Source organism: Paramacrobiotus metropolitanus, unplaced genomic scaffold (assembly GCF_019649055.1).
Source record: "Paramacrobiotus metropolitanus isolate TYO unplaced genomic scaffold, Prichtersi_v1.0 Parri_scaffold0000005, whole genome shotgun sequence".
Taxonomy (NCBI): domain Eukaryota; kingdom Metazoa; phylum Tardigrada; class Eutardigrada; order Parachela; family Macrobiotidae; genus Paramacrobiotus; species Paramacrobiotus metropolitanus.
In genome coordinates, this window is record NW_026570225.1 from 460,881 (window position 1) to 485,667 (window position 24,787).

Sequence of the window (24,787 nt, forward strand, 5' to 3'; positions counted from 1 at the left end):
GCATGATTTCTTTTTTTCTGTGACGCACATCCTAGTAATTAATAGATATTCGCACTTAATTCTTCTTTCACTTATCATTAAAGCTGGAAACTATAAAATCAACGATATCGCATCGGTACCGTAAAGAACAGTGACCCTTCGCGGTCAGTGTGGTACGTAGACCGGAAATTTTGTGCCTAAGCATTTATAGCTCGCACCGCGCATGTGGCTCAGCCTGCATCCCTTCTTTCCTGGAACCACCAGACTCGTACCGTGACAGCCAAAAATACCGGATGGTATGACTTCGGTCCCGTTCAGCCAAGGAAAATCTTGGGTCTGGGACATCATCTGCCCAAACACCATGGCCACCCCCTACGTAGTACGTACTGTACATCGCCAAGACGTCCCAGGAAGCAGGCACTGCCGCCGCTATGGCATGCACAGACAAAGGAACACCCAAAACATGGCCTTCTTTGCGATAACTTCATTTTTCTCCTCTGGTTTTTGAAACTATGGATACATGGGGGCCTGGGGCAAAGAGGCTAAACGTAAGATCGGTGGCCTGGGCAAGATGCTTTTTGAATGGACACAAAAAGGCGGTCCACCCAGTTCCTGAAACAGCGAAACAGCGCGTACTGCGTTATTGCGGGGCAGTGCTGCTTGTGTTTAGGAAGCGTTCTGTATTGACAAGAGGTTGGACGAAATGCATTATGTATTGAGGCGATAGAATCATCGAAATACTATTCTAATGCGTGTGTTTGTGTAGCTTCAGTGTTCAGGTGAATAACTCATTAAATTCTTTTAAAGTCTACACAGCATTTGCATATATACGCGCGAGTGTGGTATTAACTATTATGCATTGACATATACGGCTGTCAGTAATATTCTGATTGACGCTTTTAGCATAATCCTTTTTATTCTCTGTAAACCTTCCAAAATTCCGCCCATACACTATCTCTTCTTCTCAGTCTGTGCCAGTGTAACTTCCCGTGTTACTGTTTCGCTGCTTTTGCTCATCCCCATCGTTTTAGGTGCCGCCTTCGTATTTAAATCCCGCGAGCGCTCGCACTCTGTTTGTTGTCGGCACAACAATGCCGTGCAAAAACGTTAAATCCTCATCGCGGAATGAAAGGCCGGTCGGCCAGTGAAGCGACAGTATGCATATGTATGTACGGTAGCTTAACGTGATAGCGGCATCCGCTTTGCTTTCTTCCCGACGACTGCTGATGTTCGCTGGAGAATAGCCAAGTTTCCGCCACAGCGATACACGTCCCGGTCTCAGCTCGGCTCAGTTGAGAACGGATAAAAACGACGGCAGACAGGACAGACGGAGCAGCTGATCAGGCCAACGTTTCCTCCCACCGCGGCAACAACGGAGGCTGTTATACGCGTGATATTGCCCGGTTGAAGGAAAATCATATGTCGCTATGCTGACAATGAATAGACGCCACTGCGTAATTTACATTCGGCGTATACCCTATACCGTATGTAAATGCTGTACAATTGTACATACACGCTGCGTAATAGTATAAATACACGAATCCTGTGTGCGGTCACTCTGATGAAAATGGATTCTGGTTGATCGCTGTGCATCTTGATTAATGATTGGTAACATCATACTTTGTTTTCGTCGCCGGAATCTCCGGGAATTTTTGTCATGTGCTCGGTATACAGACTACCGGCATTTATTCTCCTTCAGTGATAATTACTGAATCTGCTTGTGCCGCGTGAATGAAATGCAACTGTTTTCAAACTTAAACACACGCGCTGCAGGAATTGCTCTACATCCATATATTGTGCCGTTTTTCCGGAAGAATCATCCAGGTGAAAATTCATCTCCATGTCATTTTATGGTAATTTCTTCAGCAGCTTAACGGGGCGAGTGAGCGGACATCGGCACGATAAGGTATATTGTTCCCGTTTTCGTCGCTGTGAAATGTGAGACGCGGATGAATAGTCAGTGCAGCCATAACATCACTTGTATACACCTCATCGACACACGATAAACGCCGTTGAAAATACATTGCGGACTCTTTTCCTTAATATAGTCAAAGTCCCTTTCCATGCCGTTTGAACAGGGAATTGAAGTGGCATATAAACACGTTTAAGGATGGAAAATAGCGACGATGGGATTATTGAGTGTGGTGTATTGAGAAGCATAAATGCTTCTTAACAGCCAACATCAAGGGCCAGCGCCGACGTGTGCTTTTGTATCATCGTGTGAAGATGAATGTTTTTTGGCTGCATGTTTTACCGGTACTTTATCTTCTGGACGTTCCTTACGCTTTTTCCAAGACACCGAGTGCACGAAATGGTACAACACGGTTACAATGCTCAAAATACCACAAACGCCGGTTAATGGTCCATACCACGTCGGGTCCAGTGGAAGGTATGATCAACATTTAATTAGGCAGGAATATCGACTGCTTGTTATTAAAGGTATACATTACAGAAAAGTAGCTGAATATAGATATATGAGAAACTGAATACGTATAGCAGTGATATCTATATTCATATTTGCGTAGCATACAGTATGCTTTGATACATGCGCCACCAATTCATAATTACAGATACATATTACAGCACCAATATTAATGCACGCGATCATTGACATTAAAGGCATGATGTTTTAAAATGAGCGGCGTCGAGGACGGATATGCATAATTTCTTTAACAGGTCCGCTAATTCATTTGCTATGAGTGTCTGTGTGGCAAACACTAGCATCACAAACCAATCTGATTTAACAAATAATAATTATTAATTACAACCTTACTAACTACATGCCCTTCTATAAAGCATCGTTTAGTAAAAGTACTGTTTGAAAATGCCTTAGTTTTATAATTAAACAAGTATGATTTGTTCTGTGAACCACTTTTTTCCTTCTTTTTTCAGGAACAACTGCCTGTATATCAAAGAATGAGCGAGTCATGGCTTTCCTGGGTGGGTTAACTTTTCATTTAATTTTTAATTTGCGGAATGAATTAATAAGATGAAGCTTTTCAGGTATACCATATGCGGAGCCGCCTCTCAATAATCTTCGATTCCGGGTAACTCTTTTACAAACAGAAATTATGCCGGCTGAAATATGAGCCATTTGCCAATATTGGCGTATCAAATTATTTTTACCCAATTACGCGATACACCCAGTCCCACGTGCATACGAGTGCACTTGACAAAGGGGAAAAATCGGTTTCTGTGTATGTATCCACACATCGTGCGTCGTGTGTGCACAAACAACAGCCATGTTCACATTATTACAATAACATTTTACGCATACAACTAAACCGACACGACTTTAATATGCAAGGCCGTCATAAGACTATGAAAATTAAAATAATAAACAAACCAAATCACGAAAAAAGGTGACTTTGTGTTGGTTGATATCTGTGCACAAACGAACTGATGTAATTTCTGCGATCCTTGAGATTGTTTTTGCAGGCAAAAAACCATCTAGGCAGGGCATATCATATATTGCAAATGCATGTATACAGAGCTCATATTAGATGATTTCGCGAATATTATAATTAAAGTGTCATGATGTCTGTTGTAGCCACCAGTGAAGAAAGCACACTGGAACAGTACCCTAGAGGCTTTCCGCTTTGGACCAGTTTGTCTCCAGCCAGGAGAAATGCCGAGTATTTGTGAACGGATGTGGACTTCGCCACCATATGCGCTCTTCAATCAAAGCGAGGACTGTTTAACCCTAAATATTTTCACACCCAACGTACGTACCAAATCATTGTTGGATCAAATTCTGAAAGTAATTGAGCACTTAATTTGAATCGTGCGCTTAAAATATACTTTACTCAAATTAATAGGTCATAATAGGCCTGGTGAAGTTGCGATTTGTCATAAGAAAACTTTTTTAGCACTGAACCACAGGGCTCTGTTGACCAATTTCACGTTAACAAACATAATTATATCTGAATTGTCAAAGTTACATTTAAAATTAATCCAGTTCACTGAAAGCCTGAAAATAAGTTAGCTTACATAAAAGATCCGCATGAAAATAAATTAACTTAAACACTAGAAAGCAGTTTTAAAAATACTGTGCACCATGAATTTTTTTAAAATTACAGGAAAAGGTCATCCTGACATAGTAGAGTTTGTTAGATTACAAAATGGCAAGAAAGTGGTTGATAGATTACCCACTGCAGTGGAACTACGCCATGAATCGTTTCATGTGTTTTCTGAAATAGGCATTGTACATTTTTACTTTGCAAAGAATAATCTTTTTATGGCGTAAATCGTTCTCAAGAATGCTGTTGATTTAATGCAGCGGCATATACGGGATGACAAAGTGCAGCCGGCGGTCATGATCGCGCTTTATGTATCCCGTTTCGCCGGGTGCGCGTAGGGCAATCTATCTTCCCGGCGAGCAGATTTAGCCGGCTGCGAACATTATAATATATATCCTAATCTGTTTAAAAAGCTTAAGGAGCCATTAAGCTTACCAGTAGTAGCAACAGACTGTACATGCAGACTGGATCGATTTTTTTCTCCCGGTTCCGGCAAATGGCTGCGTGTATGTACCGACGCGCCGCAGTGCCTAACAGAAATTCATCAATTGCCCTTGCAAATAGCACGCCCCAACGTATTGTTACGTGTTGGGCAAGTTTCAATTTGTCTAAATGGTTATGTCATCTGGTGAATTGGTCTTTTAAATGTTAGTTTGACTACAATTTCACATGGACACTAATTATGGTTGTCACAGCGTCAACAGAATTCACCCATGTAAACGTTATTCGAATTCACGGTTAACGTCGGTGGCTCTGGTCGCCGGTCGAAACCGAATCGGGCTGTCCACATCCCAGGTTGCAAATTGGTACATACCGAAACGGATTGATTTGTTAAGACTTTTTATTTGCTAAAAGCTATGACATAACGGGATCGGAAGAACATACAGAGTACAACGTCAAGGCGTAAAGCAAAAGAATAAACCGGTGCAATGTTTTGCACATTTGTATACATTTACTGTTTACACCAAAACCGCAAACAAGCAACATACAATATTAATACTAATTAGCATGCGCTCTTATTGAAAAGTTTGAACACAGCACTCCAAATATTATATTCTGCAAATACTTATTACTTATATACAGTTTCACTTAATAACTGGTTACAGAAAGCGTATCCTTTCAGTATATGTTGGAATTATTTTTTGCAGCTGACAGGTTCTAATCCGGTGATGTTTTTTATACACGGCGGCTCGTACATTGTGGGTGCCGGAGGACTGCATCCGGGCGAACGACTATCCTACATGGGAACAGTGGTTGTAACTTTCAATTACCGGCTGGGAGTTTTTGGTAAAGAAAAATGTCCAAAAACGTGACATTCACTACGCTAGCTGCCTGTTCTGGGCGATGAGTATACGTAGAACTGCATGCATGCCTTTGTACTCGACCGTATATGTCTTACAATAATTGTTAGAGTGTAAGTGTGCAGCTCGTGCTGAAGATGACAAGATGTTTTAAAAGGTTTTTTGAGTACGGCTGATTCGGCAGCCCCGGGAAATTACGGTCTGATGGATCAGGTCATGGCACTGGAATGGGTCCATGAAAACATTGCTCTATTCGGTGGAAATCCCAGAAATATTACGATATTTGGCCAATCGGCCGGCGCGGCGGCGGTTCATCTGCATCTCTTATCCAACAAAACCAAAGGTAATCAATTTTAAGGGAGTTTTCAGTGCAGTAACGCATGTTATCACGTGATTAATGTACAATACTTGGCCAAATTATAAAAAGCAGTTTCTATTTTCTCAGTTAGATAATTGACTTTACGCATCGCGATCGTATATACATTTTACATAACATACGCAATATTATCGCTGCCAGTTTGGTTTTATAAAAAAAGGAGTAATACTGCTACCCTCAGAAAATTTTATTTTTTGAACTTAAAATTCTATGTACATAACTTTTTGGGCGTTCTTTTCTGATAGTCGGTGGATACGTTGTTGCATGCACGCTAAAGGGTAACATAAATTTACCCTTTTTCAGTTTTTTTTTTCGAAAAATTTGCTTATGTTTTACCATCAGCAATGGCAGTAAAAGTGCCGACAAAAGAAAGATTAGCAAATATTCCCGGACTAATGTCGGACGCCAGTGACATCTGACATGGTGTTTGAATGTTACTGCAATTGAAAGGAAATGATACTTTTTCCTTCACGCAGGGCTGCGTTGATGCGCAATGCGCATATGCAGCGCGCCTCATCCCGCTTTGCCGGGTTGCTGTAGTGCGCGGCGGCTTTTTAATTTGTTCAGTGAAGTAGATCAGATTGTCAGTGCAGGCCGGTGTATTGTGTGTGCTGCCTGTGTGTATTCGGGACTCCTCTCCCAACTGGCATTAAAGCCCGAGGAAGAAATGAGCAAGCGACTTTAAAATCGTTTATCACATGTCATTGTCCATGCTTGACAGTTCGTGATTTTGTTTGCAGATATGTTCACCACAGCCATTATGCACAGCGGTATGTTTTTCCATATTAATGCATCGTGCATGTGATGCCGGCACGCACGAAACACGCAATGACAAAATATGGCTGATTTGCACTTAACGTTACAGGTGTCGGACTAGCGCCATGGTAGGTGATTCGACCTGGGATCGACTTGAAGAATAGAAAATTTGATCAACCATTTATAGAATTCATTAACGATCGAATTTACCACAAATTATTGTAGGATAATTGTTTAGGTTAATTCTGTAACATTTAAATAAAATATGACCATTGACCACTTCAACCGTGTTCATTAAACGCTTTAGCAACTACATAGCATTGCACGTACTGTGATTCTCACTAACCGTATGGTAAGCATTGTTTTAAGTACCTTAAACAGACATGACTGCTTAGAAACTCTGAAAAAAGTACGTAAATTATGTACTTCACCGATCTTAACGATAAATCTTAAAAATAACGTTAAATAAAAACTGTACATTTTTAATTCAGTATAAACTGCAGTTCGAATGTTATCAAAAAATTTGTCAGTGTCAAAAGACTCATATAATTTATTGTATTTGGATATGGTTAAATTGCATTGATGAGTAATCGTAGATGGTGGATGTGAAAAAAACTTAATTATTAGTTTTGTGCAAGAACTTTATTTATCTAATTTAAAACCGAATAACAACAGCTCTATTCTTTCCCCTTGATGTACCATTATTATTTTATTGCTTTAAAGGGCGATCCAGCGGATGCCGAGTTCTAACGCACGGTACGTACAGATATGTCATGACGCAGAAGTGCGGAACTGTAGATTCCAGATTTTCGCATTATCGTACATCTATACAGACATGCCGTTAAGCATGTCAAATAACGCAAATGACATTTGCTTCGGTATTTAACCTCCATCATCGTAGCTGTTGAGTTATCCTTTTGTCATTCTTTGTGGCGTTTTCTTTAGTGTCTTGGCGGAAGCAGTTGGCTGTCCTATTTCGCCCTCATCCGTTATGGTTTCCTGTTTAAGGAATAAGAATGAATCGGAGATACTGGGCTTTACAGATCTCGGGGTGCGTATTTTTTTCTTCTATATCATGTGAAGCGCGGTATTATCAGTAAGAATCCCTAAACGAAGTTTCATAATTTTTTTAAATTCTGGTTCCATATTCGTATAGACGAGTAAAACCGTCAACTTCTAGCAGTATGCCGTATAATATTATTTGCTTGACTGCGAATCTCTGGCTGTACCGGTACGTTCATCATGATGCTGCAGTAGACTCGATACTGAACCAGGCAGTGACATTATATAAGTATAATTCAACACATCAATTTTTAAAGCATTGCATCATGGCGGTGGCATAAATTAATAAAGCTTGCCCAGTGTCAGTAATTTACTGTTAGTTATTTCCCTCATGGCGCGGAAGAATAAGCAAGATGTGCACGCGACCTAGTAATCGACCGAATATTATCCAATTTACAGCAATTATTCAGTATCCCGTGGGCGCCGGTTGTGGATCGCGATTGGATTATGGAGGAACCGGAAATTCTCCTACAGAAAGGTCACATTCAGAACAAATCGGTGATTATCGGCGTAACGGATGACGAGGCCACAATTGTTCTGTGTAAGCACCTCCATCTCGCATGTTTTTCTTTGGAAAACCACAATTTCGATTGAAAGCAATTTCTGGCAGATAACTTACCCAGCGTGCAGGCGCGCAATCGCACATTCAACATGACCAAACAGTTCGTCATCGACAAGGTCATACCCCGGCTGGTAGAGGAAGCAGGCTACAAGAATCCACGCGAAATTGAGGCAGCTCTCAAATTTTATTATATTGACACAGCGCGAGAAGAATCAGTCGGCACAATGAGACAAAATTACGCGCAAGTATGCAGTAGTGACATTTTGTCGTACAGCAAAGCAAGCATGTACAGTTATGTATTATGGTACATTTGTACTATGTAATTCGCCGACATGTACAAAATCTCCCAAGTGGTACATCGTACGACACAGCGCAGTCGTTTGTAAAGTAAACCAATGTCAACAATAAATTGTGTTATTCCAGATGCTTACTGATGCTATTTTCACATCCGGCGTCCTGCGATCGATCAAATACCATTCCCAAATTGGGATACCCACGTACTTTTTTGTTTTCGACTACCACAGTCAAAACGACAGTCTGCCGGCATGGACCGGCGCTTACCATGGAGTGGATCTCAAGTACCTCTTCGGGTGTCCCTTCATCCAGGGCAGCAGTGAACTGCAGGAAGAACTCGATAAGGTCATTAGTGATTTAATGATGAAGCTGTGGATCAATTTCGCACAGAATGGGTACGTGATTTTCTAATTTAATTATCTTCATTATGGAGTTATCAGGAGCACTTCAGGACTAGTAGCATTAGCATATCCCTTGTTCTTACTGGGGGAATACAGTATAATCGGCTTTCGTACAGACGGTACAGTCTACCCAGTGAATACGTATATATATATAGCATCGGAAGCGAATACAAAAAAAAATTTTATTTATTGACGAGTAATACGTCGTATACTTGTATACTCAGATTTACGAAAATATTGCTATTATTTGCTATTTTTAGAGATCCCATAAACTCGAATGATTTTACGCAGAAAATTGGATGGTCTCCCTACCGTCACGATACTGGTCAGTCGAATGCGCATTTTTTTACACAAGAACTGCACAGGCTTTCAAAGCATGATTTACATGTATCCACCTTCGTAACAATTATAGTGTAAACTTGTACTTGTTAGCGAATTGGTAGCTCGATCGTTGCAGACGTTTGAAGTCATAGCTTCATTATTATTTATTTTTGCATGTTGTCACTGTACTTGCTTCAATTAATATAAATGAATCGAAGTAATGAGGCACCATTGCTTGCTCATAACAGGTCAGTATTACCTCAACATCAGTGCGTCACTGCCCCGACGACAACAATATTACCGACACGAACATGTGGTATTCTGGAACAGCTACATGCCCATTGTAGCCAGTCTAGGCACGGAGAAGTCCGACGCGGTGGCCACTAGCTCCTCTTCAAACTCCTTGCAATACTACATGACAATGATGTGGTTAGCGGCGGCCATTGCGATTTTATTATTTCTTATCATTGTTATCCTTGTTGTAAAGTTTGTGTACCTGCGAAAGGGCAAACATGCCGACTATACTGTTAAAGGAACCAAACATGCCGGTGACCATCAGAATGGGCCACATTCTGATGCCAGTACGAGTGGTCGAAGTGCCTCCAGATATCTTGATGTTCCACAAAGAGTGTAAATGCACCGAAAAAATAAATGTACAATTGACCTTGGCGGAGTACCTGACAGTGGATGGCTGAATAACTTTCAACTCTGTTAATTTCGTAACCGATACAAGTTCGAGCTAACTGACTCGTGAGTAGTGAGTACTTAAAAGATTTTAACGTAATTAATTTTAGTTTTCATAATAAGTTAAAAGGGAGGTGGTGTGCGATATCAACGTAAAGGTTGCGCAGATACACTTTTAGTACTTACTGTTACGATTAATAATGCTGGACATTATAACAATGCACAATGCTACACCATATCATGCAGAATTATGGAATGCTTGCAAATCTATGGAGAGGCACAATACGGGATGATTTCTAAAAACTGCATGCAAGAAACAAGCAGAGCCAGCGGCATCTGTCATAATTTCGTTTTCAGAAATAAAGTTTTGCCATTAATCTTTGTAATTCAAAAGAAATAGCTCATACTTTTACTTCATACAGATAGATTTTAGACTAATATCTGTATATTTCTACGTCGAAATACATTAGCACAAGTAAGGATAAAACTAATGGTAAGAATAAAATTAAAAATTGCATTCTCGGTAGAGCCAGTACTATATCGTACGAGTGATCGATTGTACAGCTTAATAAAAAAAATCCGATGCGCGTTGCAGCCGGCGTCCTAATTTTAATTTTTACTGCTCTACCGTAATTAATTGGCTGTAATTTACGTATGCCTACTACGCGCCGTTTATTAATTGGCAGTATGCGATAACTATGACGTACTATGCACTTGTAACTACAGACTGTAGTAGGGCTTCAAAATCCATGTTGCATTATTGCCCGCAAATTAATGATATCACATCCTTATCGACACCGCTACCTATTCGCCCGGTCAGCTGCTGTCAATAAAATGTTGTCAGTACACAAAAGGACGCTTATTGTTGTTGATCTTACCGATAACTCAGCGATTACCATAAAATCGCCGATATGTCGAAAAGCTTGTGGAACCACTTGTGAGCAAAGAATGACTCAAAACTCTTTCATAAACATAGTTCTGCGTCAGTCTCGAACAGTCGAGAAGTATGCTCTGATCCGCTTCGTCGTAACATAAATGTTCTGATCTGACGCTTGTCGAACCCATAAGCAGCTAAAGCGCATTCCTGTAATTGTGTTTTACTGCTTGCACAGAATCAGTTGCCCTTTAGGTATTCCGGTTAAATATTGTATGGATTTTCTGGTTATGAAAATGCATGAAAGGAACTGCGAAAAAGACGACGGCCATTTATGCATGCGCGAAACTACGAAAACGATCTTCAGGTAAGCACAACTACCTGTACCGTAGCAGAATGTTCTTTTTCTGTAAAAAATCTGTTCATTTTTTGTACTCGTATCAGTCGTATGCATATTCCATTATTCCATTTGCAAGGGAATGCAGCTACCGCTTGGAACAAAGACCGATTTCTACTACAAAAATTTTGCAGATAGTGTATTAACATAATTTGGCAATGTACGTGTCAGTATAATTAAAATGTGTTATGCATTGCACTGGGTACAGTTTTATTTACATGGCTGATGGCATAATAAATTATACTAACATCTGCTACGATGGTGAGGTACGATAAAGGGTGAGGTAGTCAATACTATTATATTTATCACAGACAATCAGCATTAATTAATTGTAACGCAAATGCAGTTTGCTCCGTTTTATGTGAAAGGAGCCGGTATATTGTTTTACAGTAATTAATTTTGATATGTATGTGTTTGACTTCGCGCGCAGTACGTACTGTTGCTGTTGCTTGATGTCCATCTAATTCGTATTCTGATAATTTATTATAGTATAACAGTTTTTGAATATTTTCGCAGTTGTGGTTACGTTTATAATTTGCGAACGCACAATGAAATTAGCTGGAATTTTAGGATACCAAAATAATGAAATCGTACTAATTTAAACAATAAACGACTGCGAGCCGCGGACAGCTGATTGTGAATGATGATCATGACTTGTGAGTTGCGCACGCAGGTGCAGTGCGTGCATTCTCCGCCATCATCAGGTGACGCTTATATTCACAAAATAATTATAATCATTACACTTATAGTGCCTACCGCTGCTTTGCATGCTCACTCACGGCGCAGAGTAGAATTAGGAACAACAATGCAAAAAAGTTTTTCTTTAGGTGTATGCTTATTAATTGTGGTCAGTGCATATAGCAGGCACAAGAGTCGTACCATTTACGGATTAGAATTCACTAGGTAATCGTAAAAAAGGCCTTCGTTTTGCGGAGAGAACTCAGAGAAGTTTATTTTCTAAGATTTAAGGACGTGTTACCATAATCATAACGAACATTATTATTATACAGCAATGTATTACCGATATTGTTGTACGTAGTAAGAATTAGTTTTTATCCAAGTGGTCTGCGTTGGTTAGGTTTTTATCCTCCAAGATGGATAAGCCCCATGATCAGAACATTGTCCCGGTTTTTCGTATTGCCCTGGAAGGAGGCGTCGGAGCTGGAAAAACTGAAATTTCGCGTTGTCTTGAACGATACAGACCATTTTGGAACATCAATAAAGAGCCAGTCGAGCGCTGGAGGAGCTGGGGTCCGAGCAAGATTGACTATCTGCAGCGCTTTTATGATAACAAGTTGGACAGCAAAATCGGACGGGAACTGCAGTTCGTCATCATGGACAGCTATGCGGAGCTATATGCCAGTGAGCCTTCCACAGTTCAGATCCATATTTACGAAAGGTCTCCTTTGTCGGCGGCCCGCATCATTTCCGCAGCTAATCACAAGCGGGGCTACACGAGTGCAGACGATCTGCAGGTTATCCAAGAGTATTACGACACTGGTGTGCGCTCCGGTTATCTGCCCAAAATGGATGGGACAATCTTTTTGCGCGCACCGCCGAAGCTCTGCCGTCAGCGACGCTTGACTCGCGGTGACAATTTGGATGTCAGAGGAAACGTACTGAATCTGGAGTACGAGCAGCACCTGTACGACGCTCACGAAGCCTACTTCAACCCAGATGGTCGATTTCCTCGCGGTAACACATTGGTTATCGATGAGACCTACGGCGAAATGAGTGTGGAAGAAAAGGTTGAATCCATCATTTCGTTTATCGAATCGAAGCGCTTCTTAAACGGTACGACTTGTTTGAAAAGTCGCAGGCCGCTGCCTTTTCCCGTTGATGACGAGTAAGAAGGACTGTGTGGACAGTCCTTCACGACTCTCTGTGCTTTACAATTCCTTTTAATATTCGCTGAAATAACTTCCGTCAGCGCCTTGTATGAGTTTGTACGTGTGATGGATGCCGTTGCAGACTGACCACATGTCACCCAGCTAAAGGTCATGGATGAGAAATTATTGCGCGAACACGAAGGAACGGTAACCTGAGTCCCTGATGGACTGGAAATGCATTCCTTATGCTGTACAGTTTATGCAACAAAATGTAATTAGCTGGGTAATAGATAACTGCGCTGTTTTGTTTTTAAATTCATGATACGGTGTTAGGGCTTTTCCAAATTTGAATGGGTTGTACGGATCGTTACCTATTACGTTTGGGATTTTATAGTGTGTCAGAGCTGGGTATAATTATTGTCGTTAGATAAATCTTAGGGTGTTTTTTGCTCAAGCTCTGATGGTGTTCTTATTTTTTATTTTTCATTGATTTGACAGTTGGCTGATTGAGAAATGGTCAAGAAGTGATTTCGCTCATATACAGAGTAGCAGCATCCAGATCGCGATAGTAATTTAATGGACAGATGTAATCTAGCACTAACGTATACCGCATTTATGACAAACAAGTGAATGTACAATAAGCAGTTTTACTATTTTGCAAAAAAAAAAAACACAGCCGGTACTTTGCGATTGCTTTATGCGGCTAGTTGTTTCGAAAACGGCTCGGTTTACATGTTCAGCAATGCATTAATCAGGTGACAGACAGAACATTTTGTGCAAAGTACGGTAATTCATTCACGCAGAGTTACAATGGAGGCTATAACACTGCAACAGACAGATCGTATGCAGCAGCTCGCAAACGCGAGCGCCAGCTTTATTTTAACGCGCAATGGCGCTAACCGGCTCGGGCAGAGCAAGACGTTCAACAGAACCAGACTAAGAGAATTCTAAACAGGTAGACAGCAAGCACATCTCTAGGGAAGGCGCCAATCCTCTGCTTCGACTGATCTCCCTGTCTCCTTCCATTTGGCACGATTGGTACTGCGGACATCACAGGCCTTTCAGTCCAAGCCGTTACTGAGTAGCCAGGGTGGTATTGTGATCCTCCATCTCCCGTGCCCGTCTCCGTGGTGGTATTGCTGCCTCAGCCAAGCACTTCGCACACAGGCCTTGCGGGCCGTGCACTCGCAGCCTGAACTCAGAGTGACCAACATGTTCACTCAGAGTGACCAACACGTTCACAACACAAAGGACCAACATTGACCAACATGTTCACGCTGATTGTACAGTACTGCGCGCTACTGCATAACAGATTAGAGAGTTGTAATGAAGTATGTTTTTGCAGTAGCCAGTAAGTCTTATCAAAGTCTTTAAATTAATCTACACAAGTGCAAGGGGTTACATACTGCGACTGCTAACAAAAATTTAATGATGTTGTTACAGTACTGTCAGTACATGATGCTGCTAATAAAATAGATGTACTGTATTTGCGTTATTGTCCGCTACGAACAATAAAATTGATGCTGTCGAGCATCGTGCCGGAATTCGTGCCGGAATTGATGCATTCATAACTTCACACCGCGGTAGCTGCGGTACCATAACCCATAAACGACAAATCATTATGCACCTTATCGCGGCAACGTCAACATTGGATTAACAACAGCTGACCGGTGCGAAAGGAACATATCGGTCAGCTACCGTCAAAATGTAACGTGGTGGAAACGCGAGTGTTATTGACTAGTAATATCCTATAAATGCATTATTATATCGTCTACTGGAAGTTCTACTATAGAAATCACTAAAAGAAAATTCCCGGCAAAATAAATCTAAAATCCGAAATCCGCCAAAAACGAAACAGCAGAATCCAATTGCAAGCCAGTGCACTCACGGTCAGGCTCTGTATACGTAGTCTGTGGTAAAATTATACTAAAAACCAATAGAAGTATCGAACACTTTAGGAAGTCCGTAAGTACAGTACTACACTCCAATATTAAAAAGTAGTCCTAAATACTCCCGATAGCTAAAAGTGCGCTAGTACAAGTACGAGTACTCGTACAGTAGTAATCACTGTACTATACTTGAACTAGAGCTTTAAATACCACTGTAGTATGCGGGTGCATTTCGGGTTGGCTGGTTGGGCTACGAAAGGCAGATGAATTAGCACTTTTAAAATTTAATAAAAACAATACTTGCTTATTTGCTCACAAAAAAGGTTTATTCGTTTTGGTTATACGTTTTAACAGAGTTGCTCAATTTCATGATAATTGTCAATTTGATACTGGACAATATAATTCTTAGCAATTATTACTGCGCAGCTGTTATGAGTGTTTAAAAAGCCGATGCATTTCGAAATGGATTTGGCCAGTGCTCGTGTTTATCGATTTGCCCTGGAGGGGGGCATCGGAGCTGGAAAGACAAGCCTCTTGCATCGAATACGGGAATTGCGGCCTATCTGGAGCATCCATGAAGAGCCGATAGAACGCTGGGGTTGCTGGGGACCCGATGGAATCGATTATCTGAAACAGTTTTACGATAACAAGTTTGATAGCAAAAACTCGCGCGAACTGCAAAAAGTGGTGATTGATAGTTATGCGGAGCTGTATGGCAGTGAACCTCCCGGTGAAATCCACATCTACGAAAGGTCGCCTGTGTCGGCTGCACACATTTTCTCCGTGGTTAATTCTAAAATGGGATACACGAGTGCGCGTGATCTGCAGATTATCCAGGACCATTGTGACGCCGGTATCCGCTCTGGTCATTTGAAGAAAATGGATGCTATGATTTATCTGCGCACACCGCCTGAGATCTGCCGTAAGCGACGACTGGCCCGCTGCGCGCTGTCAGCTGATGGTGGAGACGGTCTGGATGAAAACGCGAACGTTCTGGATCTGGAGTACGAGACGCGCTTGTTTGAAGCGCACGAAGAGTACTTTAACCGCGATGGTACACTTTCTCGAGGTCACGCGTCAGTGATGGACGAGACGCAAGAAGAACTGAGTGTGGAAAAGAAGGCTGACTCCGTTATCCGCTTCATTGAATCTAAGCTCTTCCTCAATGGTACGACTCATGTTAAAAGTCACAAACCGCTGCCTTTTCCCGTTGATGATGAGTAAGATAGACTGTTTGACCAGTCTTTCGGCGCTCTCTGTACTTTACTACTTCCCCTTTATTCGTATCTTCCGTCAGCGCCTTGCTGAGTTTGTGTGATCGATGCCCTTACAGGCCGACCTCCTGCGTCATCCAGCGAAAGGTCATGGACAAAAGAGTTTTCTATGAGCGTGAAGGAACGGTAATTCGAGTGTCCGATGGATGTCCGAGGAACTGGAAATTGTCCCATGTTGTACAAATTATATACGGTTTATGTAAATTCAATAGAAAATAAGTTGTGTACAGTATAAGGCTGTAAGTAATCATAGCATTCTTTAATTTTGTTTTGTAAATTTAACACGGCAGTGGCTCTACTTCTAGCTGTACTGTCGGGCAGATCTTGTATAGAATTTCACTTCGGTTTCCTGGTGCCGGTGGTCTGATGGGTTAAGCTGGCATAGTGTTTTGTTAAAAACTTTTTAATTGAATATTGGTGTATACACGACCGACAACGATATTCTTATGGTTAGACTATAATTTTGAACGTTGATGACTTTCCCAAACTTTCTCTAATCTGTACTTGTATTTTCCAGCTTGGTTGGGTAATCGTACTTGAGTTTGACTTTTTTGACAACAAGTCAAATATTAATTATCTGAACATTCCAAACGTATTTATCAGTATCATTAAAGAATTATTTTGAATGTTTTTATGCTGTTTACAGAAGTAGACGATTTAGCATAGTGTGCTGTGCTCTCCAGGTGCGGCGGTACGCAACACCACAATTGACCGCACTCTAATCGCTAAATTTTGTCACCGATTCTTTACGGCGGTACTTCTCATGTCGGTAAGCACTATGCTCTCTTTGACGGGGTGTCAATGTTACCGTATCAGACTCCTGAACTTGCAGAAGGGTTTCAATCATAACAATTATTACGCATTGATCTGGATTCTTAATCGGACACCCGGCAGTATCATTGCAAGGGACAGAATTACGAATGTTAATGTTGATTATGGTTTCATTTTTTCTGTATCAGATCGAAAAGGCGGCTTCAGACAGTGCAGAGAAAAAGCAAGTATTAGCACGTCATTTATAGGTGATTAACATTATCGATTCGTTGTCTGTTGTTTAAACTTCAAAAAATCTTTGTGATGCATAAACAAACATTCAAAATCGGCCCAGGCCACGGACCGTGCTTATGGTCGCTCGTGGTGGTTGCGCGCTACACTAGGCTGAACACTGCACGAAGCCACGAACACGCTCCATCAGTTCCATAATGATAAGAATGTAGAATTTTTGAAAATTTTTGGTATGCCAAAGCACGCACATGGTATAATCATACCGATCAAATTCATATACGGTACAGTTTTCTCGCTTTTTTTCCTTTTCATCAACGTTATTCGAGATCTGAGTAATAATTCTGGAAGCCGCTGTCGTGTTACTAGTACTATTGCAGATCGGTGCAGTTTGCCATCGTGGACAATGTGGAAAACCTGCAATCGACGTAAGTCTGGACTTTGACTGTCTGGTAACTCGAGTTCGAAAAACAGTTACCTTAAAATACGGGTACATTCAGTACAGAAAACCGTAAAAATAACTTCATTTTCGCTCCATACATCTTTGTGCTTTATGGATATGCAAGGTTTCTGTCTGATAATAATCAAGTTGCTGGTGCAATCTAAATTGAGTTTTTTGCTATTTAGTGCTGCACGGCCACTGGCGACACTCTAACTCCGTTGAGTCGGTCATGCGCTCCAAGCTGTTCTCGCAGTGCTCCTGGATTCATTCAAGTGTCTCCCGCAGTTTTGGAAATCCCATGAATTTAGGACGCTCTCTAGATGGGGCGGGAAACAGGTTAGTTCAAAACGGAAAACATTGTTGTGTTCCACTCCACTTGGAGTTGTTGATCCGTCGGTGAATGTATATTTTTGGTTCATTCTGTACTCGTCTGCGTGAAAGTTAAAACTAATGATAGATTAATCCGTTTCTTTTCGTTCGCTTACAATCAGCTTTTTTGTGGTTTGTTTAATTGCCTGTACGGGTTCTTGGATTCGTAAATTGTTACCAAACTTTATTGATAGTGAATTCGTAATTTGTCTCCAAATTTTATTGATAGTGAGTGCAGGTATGAACGCAATCAACGCACACCGAGTATACATGTAGTTCCGGCTTCCGGTATTAAAAACTGCATCCTGTATACTAATATGTACAAATGTCCATATCTCTAAAAGTGCAATGAAGTAATTTTATTTACTAAAACGATGTGTTAAGTTTGTTAACTTTAAGAATAGAGTTTTTAGCATATTATTGGTAATGCCGTAATGGTACTTACGAATGAACTTGCGGACATCAAAATGATAAAACCTGACGACAGGCACGTACACATTTTCGAAAAAATGACGAAGGCCGATTATGGAAGAGCCTGATAAGTCACTCTATCACCGTAAGTAATGGATTTGTTATTGTTGTTGGGTTTATAAGACCATTGTAACTCTGTTTGGGTTGTACGGTTATACCTTATCGAAATGACACCACAAGTTCACCCTTATAAAATGCAGCGTTTTTTTCCGATAGGCTGTTGTTGACCCACCCCGGCGCCATCTCACTCGTGCCTTGTCGACCGTTTGTGCACTGCGACGCGGTGGACGGTGAGAAGCAGACCGACCAGGAAATCCCCAAGCGCTATTTCCGCCTTCATTGGGGTGGTTGGCTGCGCCGCTTCCCGGCCGCCCATAAAGCCATGTGGAAGATGAACGCCCAGGGTCGCTACAATAAGGACATGCATTATTTCGTTACGAAAAGAAACTCACAAAAGTTTGACCGGATGGTCCGGCGGGAATATCGAATGCCTTATTATTTCATTGATGATCCTTATGAACCGTACCATACGCGGACGGAAGCCCGGGCGTATTACCGATCGGCTACGGAAGAGGTCCACGACAAACTTACGTATCCAGAATTGAGCGCGGAATCGCTTGCCAAACGGGCAAAAATGATGACAAATCAAAACCAACCAAAGCCTGTCTGATTTGATGGTTCTTGTGTGTAGATACTAAATAGGTTCAGTTCGAATTTGTGTTGTTTCTGCTTTATGGTCCTGTTTTATTTTAGAAACGAATCCGCATCGCATTTTGTTATAAACTGGAGTGAGTATACTACAGGAAATTCATATCTGTATACAGTCCGTATATGTTAAGAGTTAACGGCGATATACAAGTACGGTATACAATACCTAACGATAATAACCTCATCTCTTTTACTTCATAGTTTATCAAAGAAGCATTTGGTGCAAGTCCGTAAATATACTATATTTCCTGGGCAAAACATATGCTCTTTAAAATCGCTCGCATGTGGAGTACCAAAAATTTGATGATGTGAAATTTTGAAACGAATACTGGTACTGTTCTCTTACTAGTTACTACGAAAGTAAACATCTTCCATTGCGCATGCACAATCTACAGACTGCAGTGCACTACACTTTATAGTTTATAATTATACAGTGTATTATGTCCCATTTAGCTCATCATATGTGTACAATAGCAACCCGTTCAGCTTACAAACATATGCAAGCAAGGCAAACTGACTGACTGGTGAGACTCCTCAAAACTGTGAAGGCGAATTTTTGGGAATAAAATCTTACTGCTGATCAGTAGGGGTAATTTTTGTGATTATTTTTGTCGAAGTTAGTTATTTTCATTTTTCAATTGGGATATCTAGCAGCAATTGGTTTCTTAGTGTTCCTTATAAGATTTGGTTTCCTGGGGACTGTTTATTTGAATTTCAGTGCTGGAGAACCATGGCAGCCACACGACGCCTCACTAAAGTATGCGTGACTAATTCATCCTTCACGGCCGTGACTGACCGGTGATAATCTGAGCAATTTTCATTATAGGAACTTCAGGACCTTCAGAGCTCTAATTCCAAGTACTTCAGAGACATTAAAGTGGATGAATCGAATATCCTTCAATGGCAGGGCCTTCTGGTTCCTGTACGTGTTCAGACATGCTTTATTAGCCTTTACATCGTGAACTGACAAGTCTGCAAGTTTGCCAACTTGTGTCTGGAAAATTTGAATTTCACCGTATTCATTGTGGGTTTATGAATGTTTGTGGTTTCGTGCAGGAGAATCCGCCGTACAATAAGGGGGCCTTCCGCATTGAGATAAATTTCCCAGCGGAGTATCCGTTCAAGCCTCCCAAGATCAATTTCCGCACGAAGATTTATCATCCCAATATCGATGAAAAGGGCCTCGTCTGTCTGCCCATTATTCAGGCTGAAAACTGGAAGCCTGCTACCAAAACTGAACAAGGTATGATTCGTCGTAAGGACACTCGGAAGGTTGGTTTCGTCATATGCTCCGCAGCCGCTGGCTACCATGGAGCAGCATTTGTCCTTGTATCACTTCTCGTATTATGCAGTCAACAACAGAACTGAATCTCTCTTATAGTTATTCTAACGATAAAAAAGAGCAACGTTTGTTTTTACGGCCCCAGTCCAGTGCGAGTACTCACGAGAAGACTGCTGTGAGCAGACCACGATAATCAGATGAGATTTCGTAGTTCTTGCGTTAGTTTTCGTATTTTTACAAAATTTTACCACTGTTGTGGGACGTTACGGTATTCTTTACTTTTGTAACGTTGATATTTCGGTAAGTAAGTAAATTTTGTGAGTTCATGTGAATTTCCATCTTCGTCTGCCGCGTGCGTTGTTTTAATTCGCGACCGAACTGAAAGTGACATCGCTTGAATGACAGTACAAAGCGTGTGACATCATCCATTCATCCTCTAGGTGTGAGCCACCGTGAAGAGCGTAAACGTTTGCAGTTGCACCAATGTTTTCCGCCTAGTCTGATATTATTATTCATTCATCGATAACATCACATGCAATGCAATTCATGTGGCTGCATTTTTTGTTGAAATGTATGGGTTGTTTTTGCCTTTTATGGCTTTATTCTGTATGAATGTCATCATTTTCCTAGGGATCTTCAAATATTTATGCTAAAAACAAGAAAAGAATTTCTAATTGAAACGAGTTTACGAGGTTAATTGTGTTTGTACATCCACAGATTTTTATTAAATTGTGACGAATTTTTACGAATATTATTTGTTTGTGTGTTTGTGTTATAATATGTATATGGATGAGGTGTTAGTTTATAATCAAATTAATGCATGGAACAAATGCCTTTGAAAAATTCTCTCTTTCCTACGGTTTGCCGTTGCAGTAAGTTTATTATGTACTTATATTTACGATACTAGTAGTAGTAACTAGTACTGTCTTGTATTCTGCAGTCATCCAGTCGCTTTTGGATCTCATTGCCGAACCGGAGCCAGAACATCCCCTGCGTGCAGAATTAGCTGAAGAATACACTAAGGACCGAAAGAAGTTCATGAAAAATGCCGAAGAGTTCACTAAGAAGAATGCGGAGAAGCGCCCCGAATGAGTACAGTGCCTCCCAAGTCCCAACCATGGTACAACTACACACGTGATAGCTCGGTTTTTGCTGAATAAAATGTGGTCTCGTTCCTTTCCTGTCTTTGAGATTATAGGCGACCACGAACGGGTTGTAATGGGTTATCAGGATTTTTTGTTCCACTTCCGCTGTAGAGTGCTTGTATTTACGTTTGAATTTTCGCGCGGCTAACGAAAGATAAAGATAGATTCGTTTTTAGTTGTATGCTGCGCTTTTGTCAATATTCTGTTTTGGTAGTTTGTCGATCTGCTGTATGCGTTTTAGTCAAGCTGGCTGCCTACTATAATTATTATGTTCGGGTCCATAAATTTCCAAGTTTGTACGGTGCGTTATAGATATTTCCATAATAATATCGATAAATAAATATGACAACTATGAATTTGCATCCATATTATTAAATTTATTCAACAGTGAACTATTTGCCTGTGCAGAACACACCGCAGAAAAAAGTACAAACTTGCGAAAACTGATAAATACTCCAATGGACTGCAAAAGAATTAGGAAGACAAAAAGAGAACTACTAAAACGAAACCGGTAAATCAGATTCGGGTGACGCCATAAACCGTTGATTACAGTTCACATGTTCGATCGACTAGCCTTTAATCACAGCAATCGGACGGAGTTTCATACATTTTTTGCTAATGCCAGCCATGTGACAAGTATCCACAACATCTGTCACATTCTTGTAGGACTCAGGTGCCTCTTCCATGACCAGTTTGGGTGACGCCACGCGTATGGAGATTCCCTTCTGCTGGAGCTGGGCCAGTACGTCAGTATAATCCAGATTCCGCCGCGATTTCGCTCGGGACAACGCCCGGCCAGCACCGTGGCACGTTGATCCAAAGGTCTCAATCATGCCTTGTTCCGTTCCCGTCAAGACATAGCTACATGTTCCCATCGTGCCTCCAATCAGCACGGGCTGGCCGGTTAGCTGATAATCCACGGGAATGAGCGGATGATGCGGCGGAAAGGCACGCGTGGCTCCTTTACGGTGCACGAGTAGTGTGCGCTGGCTGCCGTTCACAACATGTTCTTCAAATTTGGCGATGTTGTGGGAGACATCGTAGATCACATGCATGTCCAGATCGTCGGGAGCAGTTTTGAACTGCTTGGCGAATGCCTGGAAAAGTTATGTCGGTCTCACAATCGCGCCCAAAGGCCCAATAGTTCAAATGTACAATCAAACATACCTGGCGAGTAAGGAAGGTCATACTGCTGCGATTGACCCAAGCGAAATTGGCAGCCGCTGCCATTCCTTTCAGGTAATCCTGTCCTTCCGGAGAACTGATACGGGCGCAGGCTAGTTGGCGATCATTCACCTCTATTTGATCACGTTTCATGGCTTTCTCCATTTGTACTAAAGCGTCTGTGGCTACCTATAAATTATAATGATAGTAAGTACAAAACAATGCCATTTACCATCAGCAACACGCGTGCCTATTTACAGCGTTACCCAAAAGCAGTATTCTGGAATTCTTCATATTAAAACCAACACAGCAACACTACGAGCACTATTGATTTGACGGACCATTTTCGTTGCTTTGATAGTAAATTAGTAATTAGTCGACTCACAGAAAACGACTGTCACATCAGTGATTTGTAGCAATCGAAATATTCATTCGCTTATCCCTTTAGCACATTTCTTAACACCTCTTTTAAGAAAAGTGATCGTAGATAGTTGCGTTGAGGTTTACAATTCGCATCGTTGTGCTGTAATCGTATAAATACAGCGAATGCGAAATCTTACCTGATGTCCCAGACCGCGACTTCCGCTGTGGATCATAACCAAAACTTGTCCCTTGTGATCGACGCCCATGACTCGGGCGCTGTGGTCATCGTAGATTTCATCGACTACTTGGATTTCCGCGTAGTGATTGCCGGCTCCCAGTGTGCCCAACTGTGGGAGGCCTCGTTTCTTGGCACGTAAAGACACCTTGCTGGGATCCGCTTGCAGCATGCGTCCATATTCCTCGCAGTGCTCCTTGTCTTCCGCCCACGCGTAACCCTCACGTAATGACCAATCCATGCCCATTTCCAGGGCTTCTTCCAAATCTCTAGAACACAATATACGCTTCCGATCGAGGGCAATTCATGCTCATTTCCGCTTTAATGCTACCAAGCTATCTGTATATACAACTGCAATGTTCTGCTGCCTCTGCACAAGCATAAGATAAAATTACCTCATAAAAATTCCATTGCTGCTAGTAGTTAGTAGTTACACCAGCAAAAATATTGTGAAAAATATTTGGTATAAATAAAGTAAAACACTCAGAAAGCCCACGATAATTGCAAAAGATAAGAAATGTTATACTACCACTATAATTAAGGCGCAAATAATTAAAACAGCGCACTGTATAATTTCGGATTACAAGAACTGTATTTCAGGGAAATGATTGTAGACCACATGAACATATGAGGCGAAGCCGAAAATGACTCTTGTAAAAAGATAATACGAGGTAGGTATTTCATAAGGTGATATAGCATTTTTTAACCATAATTTTCCACGAAATCACGAACGTCATTATTTGTTGTAACAAAATCTCGTCAGCCAAAATTTCTCACTAACTTGGCGTTCATTGGAATGACCCCCTTGGAACCCACTCCCACGGGAATATGGTCGAACAAGCTCTGCGCCAACTGTTCCTTGACCGGCGCCACATCCTTCTCGTCCAGATTGGTGCGCAGCAGACGCACACCGCAGTTAATATCGAATCCCACTCCGCCCGGCGACACCACCGCCAGCGGATCACTGCTATCGAACGCCGCCATATTCCCGATGGCGAATCCGTATCCCGAGTGGATGTCCGGCAGCCCCACCGAACGCCCCACAATGCCGGGCAGCGCCGCCACATTGGCGATCTGTTTCACTCCGGGCAGAAATCCCCCCACACCGCCGCCCCGGGAACCCACCGACATGCGCAACTCCTCGAACATGAGCTTCTCCAGATGCTCGTTCACGTAGAAGATGCCCTCCACCTGGAAAACATGGATGAATCATGACACCAGGGTAGGTGTTTCGGAGTTGTCGAGTCTTACGTTCATGTTGGGAACGAATCCCTTCTTGATACGCCAAGAACACGCTGAGATCTTGTCAATGTACTGTAATTCCTCGTCGTAGGACCTCATTTCTGGTTTTGAAGCTGCGGACTGGAAATATTAAAGAGATAACGTTATTAATTGTGATTGAACTACTTATAAATTGAATCTGCTTACGGAGGTTAAAAACTCTTGATCTGAATTTTGATGGGAATCCCCACTGGCAACAAATGAAAATATAAAATCCGAAAAACTATGACCAGCAAAAACGTAAACAGCAAGCTGGAAGCGCAGCGTCTTCTGTTTTTGAAGAGGTACCCATACCGCTCGCGGAGGAAGA

General features: G+C 41.6%; 6 protein-coding genes and 1 long non-coding RNA gene across 9 annotated transcripts; 5 read left to right on the forward strand and 2 right to left on the reverse strand.

The window, feature by feature from the left end:
• Window positions 1-1,373: 1,373 nt before the first annotated feature.
• Window positions 1,374-9,796, forward strand: LOC129581005 (neuroligin-4, X-linked-like). The gene is made up of 16 exons (XM_055471817.1): window positions 1,374-1,885; window positions 2,028-2,368; window positions 2,872-2,919; window positions 2,983-3,026; window positions 3,530-3,703; window positions 5,147-5,285; window positions 5,457-5,642; window positions 6,416-6,445; window positions 6,541-6,559; window positions 7,155-7,187; window positions 7,377-7,482; window positions 7,893-8,034; window positions 8,104-8,300; window positions 8,479-8,744; window positions 9,011-9,075; window positions 9,320-9,796. The coding sequence occupies exons 2-16, from the start codon at window positions 2,206-2,208 to the stop codon at window positions 9,703-9,705; spliced, it is 1,998 nt and encodes a 665-aa protein (XP_055327792.1). The 5' UTR covers window positions 1,374-1,885; window positions 2,028-2,205; the 3' UTR covers window positions 9,706-9,796.
• Window positions 7,127-8,242, reverse strand: LOC129581006 (uncharacterized). The gene is made up of 3 exons (XR_008689417.1): window positions 8,113-8,242; window positions 7,860-7,961; window positions 7,127-7,430 (listed from the first exon to the last, which is right to left on the reverse strand). It is a non-coding gene; the product is annotated as an uncharacterized LOC129581006 (long non-coding RNA).
• A 956-nt stretch (window positions 9,797-10,752) lies between the features above and the next one.
• LOC129581102 (deoxynucleoside kinase-like) lies at window positions 10,753-13,394 on the forward strand. Of its 3 annotated transcripts, XM_055471991.1 has the most exons (3): window positions 10,753-11,929; window positions 12,105-12,820; window positions 12,998-13,394. In XM_055471991.1, the coding sequence occupies exons 1-3, from the start codon at window positions 11,667-11,669 to the stop codon at window positions 13,000-13,002; spliced, it is 984 nt and encodes a 327-aa protein (XP_055327966.1). In that variant the 5' UTR covers window positions 10,753-11,666; the 3' UTR covers window positions 13,003-13,394. The 3 variants fall into 3 exon arrangements, with proteins under 3 accessions (XP_055327966.1, XP_055327965.1, XP_055327968.1); XM_055471990.1 differs by having other exon boundaries at window positions 12,105-13,394; XM_055471993.1 differs by having other exon boundaries at window positions 10,753-10,996; window positions 12,105-13,394.
• Window positions 13,395-14,986: 1,592 nt separating this feature from the next.
• LOC129581461 (deoxycytidine kinase-like) lies at window positions 14,987-16,644 on the forward strand. Its single transcript, XM_055472559.1, has 2 exons — window positions 14,987-15,912; window positions 16,078-16,644. Exons 1-2 carry the CDS (start codon window positions 15,195-15,197, stop codon window positions 16,146-16,148), a joined length of 789 nt encoding a protein of 262 aa, XP_055328534.1. The 5' UTR covers window positions 14,987-15,194; the 3' UTR covers window positions 16,149-16,644.
• Window positions 16,645-17,201: 557 nt separating this feature from the next.
• Window positions 17,202-19,099, forward strand: LOC129581460 (uncharacterized). Its single transcript, XM_055472558.1, has 3 exons — window positions 17,202-17,445; window positions 17,645-17,795; window positions 18,516-19,099. Exons 1-3 carry the CDS (start codon window positions 17,253-17,255, stop codon window positions 18,967-18,969), a joined length of 798 nt encoding a protein of 265 aa, XP_055328533.1. The 5' UTR covers window positions 17,202-17,252; the 3' UTR covers window positions 18,970-19,099.
• A 435-nt stretch (window positions 19,100-19,534) lies between these two features.
• LOC129581462 (ubiquitin-conjugating enzyme E2-18 kDa-like) lies at window positions 19,535-21,731 on the forward strand. Its single transcript, XM_055472560.1, has 4 exons — window positions 19,535-19,764; window positions 19,834-19,929; window positions 20,064-20,250; window positions 21,230-21,731. The coding sequence occupies exons 1-4, from the start codon at window positions 19,738-19,740 to the stop codon at window positions 21,379-21,381; spliced, it is 462 nt and encodes a 153-aa protein (XP_055328535.1). The 5' UTR covers window positions 19,535-19,737; the 3' UTR covers window positions 21,382-21,731.
• A 55-nt stretch (window positions 21,732-21,786) lies between these two features.
• LOC129581459 (RNA-splicing ligase RtcB homolog) lies at window positions 21,787-24,785 on the reverse strand. Its single transcript, XM_055472556.1, has 6 exons — window positions 24,625-24,785; window positions 24,448-24,558; window positions 23,978-24,387; window positions 23,159-23,465; window positions 22,602-22,787; window positions 21,787-22,531 (listed from the first exon to the last, which is right to left on the reverse strand). The coding sequence occupies exons 2-6, from the start codon at window positions 24,535-24,537 to the stop codon at window positions 22,004-22,006; spliced, it is 1,521 nt and encodes a 506-aa protein (XP_055328531.1). The 5' UTR covers window positions 24,538-24,558; window positions 24,625-24,785; the 3' UTR covers window positions 21,787-22,003.
• Window positions 24,786-24,787: the final 2 nt, after the last annotated feature.

Excerpts from the sequence above, each read along its gene's own strand:
- LOC129581005 (XM_055471817.1), top strand. The coding sequence starts at position 2,206 with ATGAATGTTTTTTGGCTGCATGTTTTACCGGTACTTTATCTTCTGGAC. Across the intron at positions 8,035-8,103 it reads CGAGGCCACAATTGTTCTGT|ATAACTTACCCAGCGTGCAG; the intron begins GTAAGCACCTCC and ends AATTTCTGGCAG. Across the intron at positions 9,076-9,319 it reads TCCCTACCGTCACGATACTG|GTCAGTATTACCTCAACATC; the intron begins GTCAGTCGAATG and ends TGCTCATAACAG.
- LOC129581102 (XM_055471990.1), top strand. The coding sequence starts at position 11,667 with ATGATGATCATGACTTGTGAGTTGCGCACGCAGGTGCAGTGCGTGCAT. Across the intron at positions 11,930-12,104 it reads TACGGATTAGAATTCACTAG|GTTTTTATCCTCCAAGATGG; the intron begins GTAATCGTAAAA and ends TGCGTTGGTTAG.
- LOC129581461 (XM_055472559.1), top strand. The coding sequence starts at position 15,195 with ATGCATTTCGAAATGGATTTGGCCAGTGCTCGTGTTTATCGATTTGCC. Across the intron at positions 15,913-16,077 it reads ATCTAAGCTCTTCCTCAATG|GCCGACCTCCTGCGTCATCC; the intron begins GTACGACTCATG and ends ATGCCCTTACAG.
- LOC129581460 (XM_055472558.1), top strand. The coding sequence starts at position 17,253 with ATGCCAAAGCACGCACATGGTATAATCATACCGATCAAATTCATATAC. Across the intron at positions 17,446-17,644 it reads GTGGAAAACCTGCAATCGAC|TGCTGCACGGCCACTGGCGA; the intron begins GTAAGTCTGGAC and ends TTTGCTATTTAG. Across the intron at positions 17,796-18,515 it reads CTAGATGGGGCGGGAAACAG|GCTGTTGTTGACCCACCCCG; the intron begins GTTAGTTCAAAA and ends TTTTTCCGATAG.
- LOC129581462 (XM_055472560.1), top strand. The coding sequence starts at position 19,738 with ATGGCAGCCACACGACGCCTCACTAAA. Across the intron at positions 19,765-19,833 it reads CCACACGACGCCTCACTAAA|GAACTTCAGGACCTTCAGAG; the intron begins GTATGCGTGACT and ends TTTTCATTATAG. Across the intron at positions 19,930-20,063 it reads GGCAGGGCCTTCTGGTTCCT|GAGAATCCGCCGTACAATAA; the intron begins GTACGTGTTCAG and ends GGTTTCGTGCAG.
- LOC129581459 (XM_055472556.1), bottom strand. The coding sequence starts at position 24,537 with ATGAGGTCCTACGACGAGGAATTACAGTACATTGACAAGATCTCAGCG. Across the intron at positions 24,388-24,447 it reads GATTCGTTCCCAACATGAAC|GTGGAGGGCATCTTCTACGT; the intron begins GTAAGACTCGAC and ends CATGTTTTCCAG. Across the intron at positions 23,466-23,977 it reads GTCATTCCAATGAACGCCAA|AGATTTGGAAGAAGCCCTGG; the intron begins GTTAGTGAGAAA and ends ATTGTGTTCTAG.